Raw genomic sequence first — 12,402 nt, 5'->3', positions numbered from 1 at the left:
TGGGTCTGGATCTCCTGCAACAACACCACTTTGGTGTTTGGAATCAGCATGAACAGGGGGCCATCTATTCCCACCAACCAGAGTCAGCCATTCCTCCCTTGTGGGTCCAGCAACTACTCAAAGACAGCCCACACCAGGTCGACCCAAGATGGCCACCAAATCCTCTATCCGAAAAGCAAAGAAAAAGTTATGAACACTGTCAGAGAACTATCCCTCCCCCACTCAACACGCAGCCCTTATGGCAGCCCAGCGACTCTCAAATTCAGCCTTCTGGAGCAATTCTCCAGATTGTCGACCTTCGCCCTTAGCATTCTGTTGCCCCTGGCCACCCTTGCCATGTCCAATTTCTGGGAGGTGATCTGGTCACTCTGCCTTGAAAGGGCCACCTCCACATCCTTTAGCATTGCGCCATGCATGCGCCTTTACTGTCAGATCCGCTTTTTCCAGGGCCACGCGAATAAGGGACAGGGCCCCTTCAATTGCTCTGTCCAGGTCTTCAGAGACAGCCTGCTGCAGTTTCTTAGGTTCCCTCACTAAGATTCCTGTAAACATCTCAGCAGTTAGCGGAGTGGCCAAAGACAAAGCAGGAGCCTCTGTCATTTAAAAAAAAAAACATTTTATTGAGGCATTTATGATTTTATAACAATAAATACAAATACAAATGTACACATAGCTCAGTGTGTAACCCGCCTACTCTAAAAACAAAATAGCCTAACTCCCCCTTAGCCCTCCCCCCCCCCCCCTTATTGAATCTGCTAACAGTTTAGTTTTCTCCGAAGAAGTTGATAAACGGCTGCCACCTGCAGACGAACCCTAACGTTGATCCTCTCAGGGCGAACTTAATTTTCTCAAGTCTGAGAAACCAAGCAATGTCATTAACCCATACCCCCGATTTTGGGGGCTTCGAGTCCCTCCACGCTAATAAGATCCGTCTCCGGGCTACCAAGGAGGCAAAGGTCAAAACGTCAGTCTCTCTCGCCCCCTGGACCCCCGGATCTTCCGACACTCCGAAAATCGCCACCTCTGGACTCGGCGCCACCCGTATTTTCAGTACCGTGGACATGACGTCCGCAAATCCCTGCCGGTATCCCCTAAACTTCGGGCATGCCCAAAACATATGGACATGGTTTGCTGGCCCTCCCGCACACCTCACACACTTGTCCTCTATCTAAAAAACGTATTCATCCGAGCCACCGTCATGTGTGCCCGGTGAACCACCTTGAATTGTAGCAGGCTGAGCCTGGCACATGATGAGAACGTGTTGACTCTGCTCAGAGCATCCTCACACAGATCCACCTCTACCTCCCCTCCCAGCTCATCTTCCCATTTACTTTTTAGCTCACCTATCTGAGTTTCCTCTCACTCCATGAGTTCTTGAGATATCCAAAACCTTCCCCTCCCTCACCCCCCGTATTCTGTATTCCCTGAGGCGGTAGAAGCAGAAAGGTCGCAACCTGCCTTCGCGCAAAATTGCTCATCTGCAGATATCGAAACCCATTCCCTCCCGGCAATTCAAACTCCTCCTCCAAATCCTCTAAACATGGAAAGCTCCCATCAATAAATAGATCCCCCAGCCTCTCAAACTCTGCTCTTTGCCACCTCCGAAACCCCCCATCTAGCCTTCCCGGGGACAAACCGGTGATTACCACAAATTGGAGCTCACACCAACACTCACTCCCATAAGCTTCCGCCACTGCCCCCAGACTCTCAGGGCCGCCACTACCACCGGGTTTGTGGAGTACCAGGCTGGCAAGAATGGCAGAGGAGCCGTTACCAATGCCCTCAAACTTGTGCCCTTACATGATGCCGCCTGCACTCACTCCCACAAGGACCCAACCCCCCCCCCCCCCCCCACAGCCCCGACTCCCCCACCCCCCAGACCCGAATCCCCCCCCCCCCACTACTCACATCCTGTAAAGTTCGGCAGCGCCAGCCCGACCCCCCCCCCCCCCCCCCCCCATCCCCTTCGACTTCGCTCCAGCAGTACTTTCTTTACTTGCGGGGCTTTACCCGTCCACGCAAAACCAGAGATCACCCTGTTCACCCGCTTAAACCAGAGATTACCCTATTCACCCGCTTAAACCAGAGATTACCCTATTCACCCGCTGAAACCAGAGATCACCCTATTCACCCGCTTAAAAAAGGTCTTTGGTATGAAAATAGGGAGGCATTGGAAAACAAACAGAAACCAAGGTGGGACCTTCATTTTTACGGTTTGTACACTCCCCACCAGTGACAACGGGAGCATGTCCCACCTCTGAAAGTCCTCCTACATTTGTTCAACTAGCCGGGTCAAATTTAATTTGTGTAACTGCTCCCATCTCCGTGCCACCTGAATTCCCATATAACGGAATCTCCCTCCCACCACTTTAGATGGCAGGTCCCCCAGTCTCCTCTCCTGCCCCCTCGCCTGGATCACAAAAACCCCACTTTTACCCATATTCAATTTGTACCCCACGAACCAGCCAATTCCCCTAAGATCCGCATAAACTCCCCCATCCCCCTTAACGGGTCAGAAATGTATAGATGTAGGTCGTCTGCATATAATAAGACCGTGTGTGTCCCCCCCGGACTAGCCCCCTCCAGTCCTTTGATGCTCTAAGCGTCATCGCCAATGGTTCTATGGTCAAGGCAAACAACAGTGGGGAGAGAGGACATTCTTGCCTTGTCCCTCGGTGCAATTTAAAGTAGTCCAAACTCAGCCAATTTGTCTGCACACTCGCCACCGGTACCTGGTGTAGCAGCCAAACTCAGTCAATAAAGCCCTGCCCAAACCCAAACCGTCCCAGGACCTCCCACAGATAATTTCATTCCACCCGGTCAAAGGCCTTTTCCACGTCTACCTCCCCCCAGCTGCCTGCCTTTAACAAACCCCGTCTTTCTTCACCTGCGGAACGCAGTCCTCTATCCTCGAGGCCAAATGTTTGGCCAGCAATTTGGCATTGACATTCAGTAGGGAGATTGGCCTGTATGACCCACATTGCTCTAGGTCCTTCTCCCGCTTGAGGATCAATGATATGGAAGCCTGCGCAATTGTTGGGGGAAGGACACCTCGCTCCCTAGCCTCATTAAATGCCCTCACCAGCAGCGGGCCCAGCATCCCAGAGAACGTCTTGTAGAATTCTACAGGGTAGCCGTCCGGTCCCGGGACCTTGCCCGACTGCATGGCCACCAATCCCTCTACTACTTCTACAATCCCGATCGGGGCTCCCAACCCCTCCACTCACCCTTCCCCCATCTTCGGAAACTCCAACCCTTCCAAAAACTGCCTCATCTCCTCCATCCCAGCTGGGGGTTCCGACTCATGCAGGCGACTGCAAAACTCCTTAAACACCACATTCAGCCCTGCTGGGTCCAAGACGGCGTTCCCCCTTCTGTCCTTCACTCTTCCTATCTCCCTGGCTGCCTCCCTCTTCCTTAGCTGGTGTGTTAGCATCCTACTGGCCTTCTCACCATACTCATATACTGCCCCCCTCATCTTCCTCAACTATCCCACCGCCTTTTCTGTGGATAGCAGACCAAACTCCATCTGCAGCTTCTGCTGCTCCTTCAACAACTCCGCCTCTGAGGCTTCTATCCACCTGGACTATTTCCCTCACCAACCTATCCATCTCGACCAGCTCTACCTTCTCCCTATGAGCCTGCGAAATTAGCTCACACCTAATCACTGCCCTCAGCGCTTCCCATACTGTTGCTGCTGAAACTTCCCCCGTATCATTTATCTCCAAATAATTCTGGATGGCCTCCCTCATCCGCCCGCACACCCCCTCATCTGCTAACAGTCCTACATCCAATCTCAGTTGCAGGCGCTGACCCCCCCCCCCCCCCCCCCCCACCTTGCTCACCCGTAGACCCACCCAGTGTGGGGCATGATCCGACACAACAATCGCCGAATACTCGGTATCCACCACTCCTGCCAGTAAAGCCCTGTTTAAAATGAAAAAAATCAATCCGGGAATACAATTTGTGCACGTGGGGGAAAAAAAAACTCCTTCGCTCTTGGCCGTCCACGGGTCTAGTCCCCCCATCTGTTCCATAAACCCCTTTAGCTCTTTCGCCGCAACTGGCACCCTACCTGTCCTTGAACTCGACCGATCCAACCTCGGATCAATGACCGTATTGAAGTCCACGCCATGATCAGCTTATGCGAGTCCAGGTCCGGGATCTTCCCTAACACCCGCCTCAAACTCCACGTCATCCCAATTTGGGGTGTAAATATTCACTAATACCACCAGCATCCAGCTTCCCACTCACCATGATATACCTACTCCCGGAGTCCGCCACTATATTCCCTACCTCAAATGACACCCGCTTATTGATCAGGATTCCAACCCCCCCCCTAGTTTTAGTCTAGTCCGGAGTGAAATACCTGCCCAACCCACCCCTTCCTCAGTTTCGTCTGATCCACTACCCTCAGGTGTGTCTCCTCCCCCCCCCCCTCGCCGATCAACCATCTTCCGTCTTTGGCCAGCTCGCGTCCCGCGCCTCCTCAGGCCCGCCCTCGGGCGCCCACCGTCCTCGACCTCCAATTTGTCTCCAACGTCAGTCCCTCTCCTGTCAGCAGAACAATTCCCCCTCTCCCCCCACTTACAAAACAACAATCCCAACCCCCCATATCAAACTAGTCACCTGCTCGGCCCCAACTGCGTTCCATGAGCTAGCCCGCCCAGCTAGCCTGGTAGCCCCCGCCCATGGCGTCAAGCATCCTACCCCCTATGGTTCTCCCTCCCCCCTCTCAAACATACATATGCAAAACATCACAATCCTCAACAAACACACAGCAGAAAATACCACCCACCATCCCCCCACAAGAACAAAGTTAACCCGCACACAAAACTGAGAACTGCCCAAAACACTCCAAACACAGCTCAAAAGAAAAGAAATTTAGCAGCACAGGCACAGAATTACCCGCCCCCAAGTTCAATGTCCTCAATCACCTGCCAGTCTCCTGTCCTTAACAAAGTTCATCGCCTCATCCGCCCATCCGAAATAAAGTTCTTGGCCCTCGTAAGTGACCCACAAATGAGCTGGGTACAGCATGCCGAACTTCACCCTTTTCTTGAAGAGGACCGATTTAACCTTGTTAAAGCTCGCTCTTCTTTTGGCCAGTTCCGCACCTGGTAAATGCTCAGCTCATTGTCTTCCCATTTGCAGCCCCTCGTCTGCCTGGCCCACCTCAAGATCTGTTCCTTATCCAGGAACTGGTACATTCGTACCACCATCGCCCTCGGCGGCTCATTCATCTGCGGCTTCCTCGCAAGTGCTCTATGCGCCCTGTCCACTTCCAGGGGTCGAGCAAACGCATCTTCGCCAAGCAGCATCTCAAACATACGCACCACGTATGCCACTGCGTTGGATCCCTCAATGCCCTCTAGGAGGCCAACGATCCTCAAATTCTGCCTGCGCTACCTGTTCTCCAAATCCTCCACATTCTCTTGCAGCCTTTTCTGGTGGTTCCCTCATCAGATCCATCTTCATTGCCATTGCGGTTAGCTGGTCTTCGTTCTCAGCCACCTTCTCTTCCACCTTCTGGATCGCCAGTCCCTGGGCTTCCAACCTTTGCTCCACCCGATCAATCCACGTCTTAATCAGGTACAGGTACTCCTGTCTTTGTTTGGTGAAACTCTCCTGGAGGAAGTTCACCAGCTGCTCCGTTGACCATTGGGCCGGCAATCCCAGTTCCCGAGCCTCCGCCATGTTTTCCTGTGCTGCAGACTCCACTCTCTTCTTTGCCCAATAATCTCTTTTTTGCAGACCATGTCTGGTCCACGACTCCATAAACTGGTGGGGGATTCTTCTTCTCTGCCTCACCAGTCTCCAATTTTACCAGTCAAATCCCCCATAAATCGGGCGAAAAGGTCCCAAAAGTCCACCACGAGCGGGAGCTACCAAATAAGCGACCTCTCACTCCATGGCCGCCACCGGAAGTGTCTCTGTCAATTTCTGAGTAGATGCAGCTTTCAAAGTTCCCAAGTAGATAAATCTTTACTTTTCTGCTGCCTGGTCATCTACTTAGTGGGCATTCCTTTTAAGTGGGACTCTTATCCCATCAAACTAACCAAGTTCCTCCCCAAATCACCCCCACAAACTGGGAGAAAAGAGCCAAAATCAAGATACTCCGGTGGGAGCCACGTCGTGTGTGACTGCTCTCCACATGCCATCACTGGAAGTCACAAAGTACTTCTTCAGGTACAATGGTTGCATTCATACAAAACGTCCTTTTTAAGCACCTAAGATGATTGTGGTCAAATACACACTCCACTCTGAACCCAGGTTAGTGTCTGTGACTTTCTCCTCAGAATTACCCAGATGATTGTCACATGAGAGTTTCCAAGCTTCACTCCCAAAAACACACCTTAAAATTGTCTCTCATAATAATAATGCTTTCCCTGAACAGTATGCTTTCCAAAATCCAGACCAGATTTTCCAAATGACCTTTTAAACAAAGCTTCTGCTTCACATTTAACAACAAATTCAGTTCAGGATTTTATACCAATCCCTTCAGGATTTCTTTGTCTTGATTGCTGCACAAATTGCTCACAATTGTCTTAACTCTTGATTCCCAGACTGTATTAAAGTGGCACCAGATGTTTCATTTACCTCTGAGGTCTGTTGTCCCCATCCCCACTGTAAATCTAGTTACTGAAATTGTCTCTTTAAATCAAAACACTTTGTTTCCTCGTCCTTGAAATTCTTCTGAACAATACCTTGGTCTCTGTTCTCTTAACTTCAGGTGTCTTAAATGTTCTTTCTGTCCCAATTTCCTGCTTATCTGGATTGTATTTTGTTCTTTTGAAGATTCCAACATTGTAACTCCCTTGTCCTGTCAGCTTCTCCTGTCAGAGTTGAGAGTTGTTCACTCCCCAGTATCCCGTCACCAACTGCCCATAAATTCTGCTAAAACTAAAACTTAAAAGCTTCTCTCCCTTACAAGGTCCCAGTTGTTGAGCAACACCCATATGCTAATGTCTTTTATTTATTATTTACGCCATAGCGCTCTCTAAGCACAATAGAAACACAGTTGGAAATTAACCAACCCGCACACATACCTTTGTTCAGCATGAATCTAACTATAGGTTTTACTCTTCCAGGCACAGAAACATTAAATTAAACACATTTCAAACTATATCTTATTTCTAATGTTTACCAATACAAATATAAATAACCCACTTTTGTTTTCCTAACAACCTGGGTAATTTTACAAAGTAAATGTAGAATGAAAACAGAGATCATAAACAGTAAGTAAAGGGGTTTGCTGGGATTTTTACCTCCAATGTTGTAACCTCAGTGAAGTCTTTCTTGTTTACTGGCAACGTTTTTTGGAATGTGTGCTGATCCTCTGCATCGAGCATTGCTAGTAGCTCTGAACATTGTTGGTCCAAAACTAAGAAAGCAAATATAATGAAATATATCAAACAAATAGATCTGTTTCGTTAAAGGGTGACAATAAACATTTTAAAACACCAAAAGGATGCCGGAAAATCAACTTTCAATGTTTCTAAATCTGGTTACATTGATAGTCTTTTAACAAGATTTAATAACTTATAAAAAATTTAGCTACAAACCGAACATTTTAATGCAATCGCAGATTATGGGCGGAATTCTCCGTTTCTGAGACTAAGTCAACGCAGAATCCGTGGACTTTCACGACAGAAATACCGGCGCTGCACCTGGACCGATTCTGCTACCGTTGAGGAGCGAGCACCAGTGCCACGTGGAACACAATCGATTCCAATAAAAAACAATGCGGGATTTGCCGGGTCCGTGATTGACACTTGGGAGGCTGATAAGCTGCAGCCGCACAAACACATTATAATCCCCACGCACACTCTTCCCAGCCAACAAGATGGCACTGGTTGAGCTGGTGCATGCCCATACAGCTGATGGGTTGGCTGGGGCCAGAGGGCACCCGGGGAGGGGGGGGGGGGCACCTATACGACCTGTGGCACTAGGTTCACACTGAGCTGAAAGTACTGTGTGCAGCTGCATGGCTGCCTTGCCAGCTGCGGCAATGGTGTTCCCTGCCCGTCTACCCCGACCCCACAGCCCACCTCCTGGCCACCCCCAACTAACCCCCCTGGTCCTAGCAGAAGCACCCGGTCAGCGGCACAACGGTCAGCAAACTATGGTGAGGTTGGACACCTTCCGTATGCCCTCTCTCTTCCTCAGCAGCCGTCACGCTGCTTTCACAATTTTTTTTTGATAAACAATTTTATTGAGGCATTTTGGCATAGTAAACAACAACAATACAAAACAGTGTGCAAAGAACAATCAACATAGTGCAAAAACCAGCTCCCCTCCTACAAGGACCCGCTTAACTACCCCCCTAATCTACGTGACCCTCACTCCCCCACCCCCCACCCCCCTCCCCGCTGACGATTAATTTTCCGCGAAGAAGTCGATAAATGGTTTCCACCTCCGGGCGAACCCTGACAGTGACCCTCTCAGAGCGAACTTAATTTTCTCCAGACCGAGAAAGCTCGCCATATCCGATAGCCAGGCCTCCGACTTCGGGGGCTTTGAGTCCCTCCATGCCAGCAGAATTCGTCGCCGGGCTACCAGAGAAGCAAAGGCCAAAACGTCAGCCTCTCCCTCCTCCTGGACTCCCGGGTCCTCCGAAACCCCAAAAATAGCCACCTTGGGACTCAGCACCACACCTGTTTTCAGTACCTGGGACATAACGTCCGCGAATCCCTGCCAGTACCCCCTGAGTTTTGGACATGCCCAGAACATGTGGAAATGGTTCGCTGGTCCTCCCGAACATCTGGCGCACCTGTCCTCTAATCCAAAGAATTTACTCATCCGGGCCACTGTCATGTGGGCCCGGTGGACGACCTGGAATTGAATCAGGCTGAGCCTAGTGCATGTTGCGGTTGCGTTTACCCTGCTTAACGCCTCCGGCCATAAGCCCTCTTCTATCTCACCTCCGAGCTCCTCTTCCCACTTAAGCTTCAGCTCCTCGGTCTGCGACTCCTCTGCCCCCATAAGTTCTTTGTATATATCTGAGACCCTCCCCTCCCCCACCCATCCACTCGACACTACCCTGTCCTGGATCCCCCTAAGTGGCAGGCATGTGAAGGATGGAATCTGTCTGCATAGAAAGTCCCGCACTTGCAAGTACCTGAAATCATTCCCTCTCGCCAGCCCTCATGCTTGGGAAGATCCCTTCCAAGAACAGATCCCCCATCAATCCCAGCCCTCCGCCATGCTCGGAACCCACCGTCCATATTCCCCGGGGCAAACCGGTGATTGTCGCAAATTGGGGACCAAACCGATGCTCTCACTTTCCCCACATGCCTTCTCCATTGGCCCCAGATCCGCAAGGTCGCCACCACTATAGGGCTGGTGAAGTACCATGCCAGCGGGAGCAGCAGGGGCGCCGGAACCAGGGCTGCCAAACTGGTGCCCCTGCACGAAGAGGCCTCCATCCGCCCCCCAAACCGACCCCGCACCCACGATCCACTTCCTTATCATAGCTATGTTGGCCGCCCAGGAGTAATTACTAAAGTTTGGCAGCGACCGTCCCCCTTCACCTCGGTTCCTCTCGAGCATCAATCTCCTCACCTGCAGGGACTTTCCTGCCCACACAAATCCCACAATCATTTTATTGACCTTCTTGAAAAAAGACCGCGGAATGAAAATGGGGAGACACTGGAATACGAACAATCTCGGAGTATCGGCATTTTAACCGTCTGCACTCTCCCCGCTCGTGTCAGTGGGAGCGCATCCCACCTCTGGAACTCGACCCTCATTTGCTCCACAAACCGAGATAAGTTCAACTTGTGCAACCGGCCCCAGTCCCGCGCCACCTGTATCCCTAAGTATCTAAAACTGTCCCCATACTAGTCTAAACAGCAGCACCCTCAGCCGACCCTCCTGGCCCCTTGTCTGGACTACAAACAACTCAGTTTTCACCATGTTCAGTTTATACCTTGAGAACCGGCCGAATTCCCTCAGGATTCCCATGATTTCACCCACCCCAGCCACTGGATCAGTGAGGTATAAGTGCAGGTCGTCAGCGTAAAACTAAACGCTGTGTTCCACCGCCCTCCCCGTACCAGCCCCTTCCAACCCCTAGAAACTCTCAGGGCAATTGCCAGCGGCTCTATTGCTAGCGCAAACAGCAGTGGGGAGAGGGGACACCCCTGCCTCGTCCCTCGGTACTGTCTAAAATAGTCAGGCGTCGACGTATTTGTCCGAACACTCGCCTCCGGAGCCTGGTACAGCAGTCTAACCCAGTCGATAAAGCCCTCCCCGAACCCAAATCGTCCCAGCACCTCCCATAAATAGTCCCACTCAACCCGGTCGAAAGCCTTCTCGGCATCCATTGCCACAACTCCCTTTGCCTCCCTACTCTCCGGGGGCATCATGATCACATTCAGCAGCCTTCATCCATCAACTGCCTGCCCCTGACGAACCCGGTTTGATCTTCCAGAATAACGTCCGGCACACTGTCCTCAATCTTAGCCGCCAAGAGCTTGGCCAGTATTTTAGCATCTACATTGAGTAGAGAGATCGGCCACTGGGACCCACATGCCTCCGGGTCTTTATCCCGTTTCAATATCAGGGAGATGGTGGCCTGTGACATCGTCGGGAGTAAAACCCCTCTGTCATTTGTCTCGTTAAAAACCCTAACCAGCACCGGCCCCACTATCTCAGAGAACGTTTTATAAAACTCCACCGGATACCCATCCAGCCCCGGGGCTTTGCCCGATTGCATGGCCCTCAAGCCCCCAATATTTCTTCGGTCCTAATCGGGGCCCCCAGCCCATCCCCCAACCCCCTACCCACTTTTGGGAAGGTCAGTCCATCCAGAAAGCGCCTAATCCCCTCCGGCCCCGCAGGGGGGGTCCGAGGTATAAAGCTTGCTATAGAAGTCCCTGAACACCTTGTTCAACCCTGCCGGATCTCCTACCAAGTTTCCCCTCCCCCGTCAACTACCTTCCCTATTTCCCTGGCCGCCTCCCTCTTCCTCAGTTGCTGTGCCAGCATTTTACTGGCTTTCTCCCCATGCTCATAGATCGCACCCCTCGCCTTCCTAGGCTGCTCCACATCCTTACCTGTGAACAACACCCCAAACTCAGCCTGTAGCCTTCCTCGTTCCCTTAATAGCTCTGCCCTCGGGGTCTCTGCATATCACCTGTCTACCTGTACGATCTCCTTTACCAGTCGGTCCGTTTCTGCCCCGTCTGTCCTGTCCCTATGTGCTCGAATCAAGATCAGCTCCCCTCTCACCACTGTCTTCAGCGCCTCCCAGAGCACCGCAGCTGAGACTTCCCCTGTGTCATTGACCTGCAGGTAGTTTTGCATACATTTCCTCACCCTCTCACACACCGCCTCGTCTTCCAACAAACCAACCTCTAGTCTCCATTGAGGGCACTGAAAACTTTCCTTGCAGACCTGCAGATCGACCCAGCGTGGAGCATGGTCCAAAATGGTTTCACGATTTTTAAAAGCACAAGTGAACCACGCCGTCGGGAACTCGGCCCATCGGAGGCAGAGAATGGCGGAGGCCCCAGAGAATACCGGGTTGGGCTTGCTAATGATATGCAAACGGTGACTACTGTACGTCCATTCCAGAACACATTGACGCCGCTGTTGAGGTGCTGGAGCATTGCAATTTGGTGACAAATCAGCACCTGCCGAGATGTCGGTGTCGGAACTGATTCTCCATCCAATCACCTTTCCCGATTTTGCCATCGGCTAACGGAGAATCCCGCCCATTGTGTTTTGATTTTGCAAGGGGTTACTCCCAGTAGGCTGGCTGACCAGAAAGCTGACTTTTAATTACAAAGCTGCTGGTGTCCAACTTCTTCAAGTAAAAGTAGAAAAGTGAGAAGTTGGTATTCTAATTGCCAAATCTAGGTGGGATAAAATGCCATTAGTTCACAATGGAGGGTAAAATTACACCAGGACAAAACAAATCAAAAATTACATCAGGGTATTTTTCTGTCAAAATTCAGTTGGTATTCCAAATCTTTCAGGCACACATGGAGATTAAGGACGCAGTATGTTGCTGATGCAATTTAATGTGTGTCAGTGCAAGAATGCTTTGTGAGGCCATCATACCAAAGCACCAAACAAAAGCCATGGGCTAGATTCTCCACCGGTGGGGTGCTCCATTTTGCCAACAGCCCGGGGGTTTCCCGATGGCGTGGGGCTGCCCCACAATGGGAAACACCGTTGACCGGTCGGCGTAATGGAGCATCCCACCGGCGGGGTGAAGCAGAAAAGTGGCGCGGCGGGGCGGAGAATCCAGCCCCTCAAGTGCACAATGAAGGATGGAAAATTGGACAAGTGGTCTCAGGGTACGATTGCAAGGTTTCCAGTTAGTTACAGAATAGTTCTTTTTGGAGAGGGTAGACAGCTGATGGAATTTAAATTCAATTAATAGAAAACGTC

At 51.1% G+C, this 12,402-nt stretch overlaps 1 protein-coding gene across 5 annotated transcripts in view; it reads right to left on the bottom strand.

Moving 5' to 3' along the window:
* ccdc125 (coiled-coil domain containing 125) overlaps positions 1-12,402 on the bottom strand; it is a 118,562-nt gene that overhangs the window by 34,560 nt on the left and 71,600 nt on the right. For all 5 annotated transcript variants that reach the window (XM_072516173.1, XM_072516176.1, XM_072516172.1 and 2 more), the window contains one exon: positions 7,269-7,384. In XM_072516173.1, coding sequence (XP_072372274.1) covers positions 7,269-7,384 — 116 coding nt within the window. The remainder of the gene's footprint in view (positions 1-7,268; positions 7,385-12,402) is intronic.

The sequence above is a fragment of the Scyliorhinus torazame genome, chromosome 9, assembly GCF_047496885.1.
Source record: "Scyliorhinus torazame isolate Kashiwa2021f chromosome 9, sScyTor2.1, whole genome shotgun sequence".
NCBI classification, from domain to species: domain Eukaryota; kingdom Metazoa; phylum Chordata; class Chondrichthyes; order Carcharhiniformes; family Scyliorhinidae; genus Scyliorhinus; species Scyliorhinus torazame.
The sequence above is the reverse complement of the archived record's forward strand: the minus strand, read 5'-3'. Positions and strand labels throughout refer to the sequence as shown.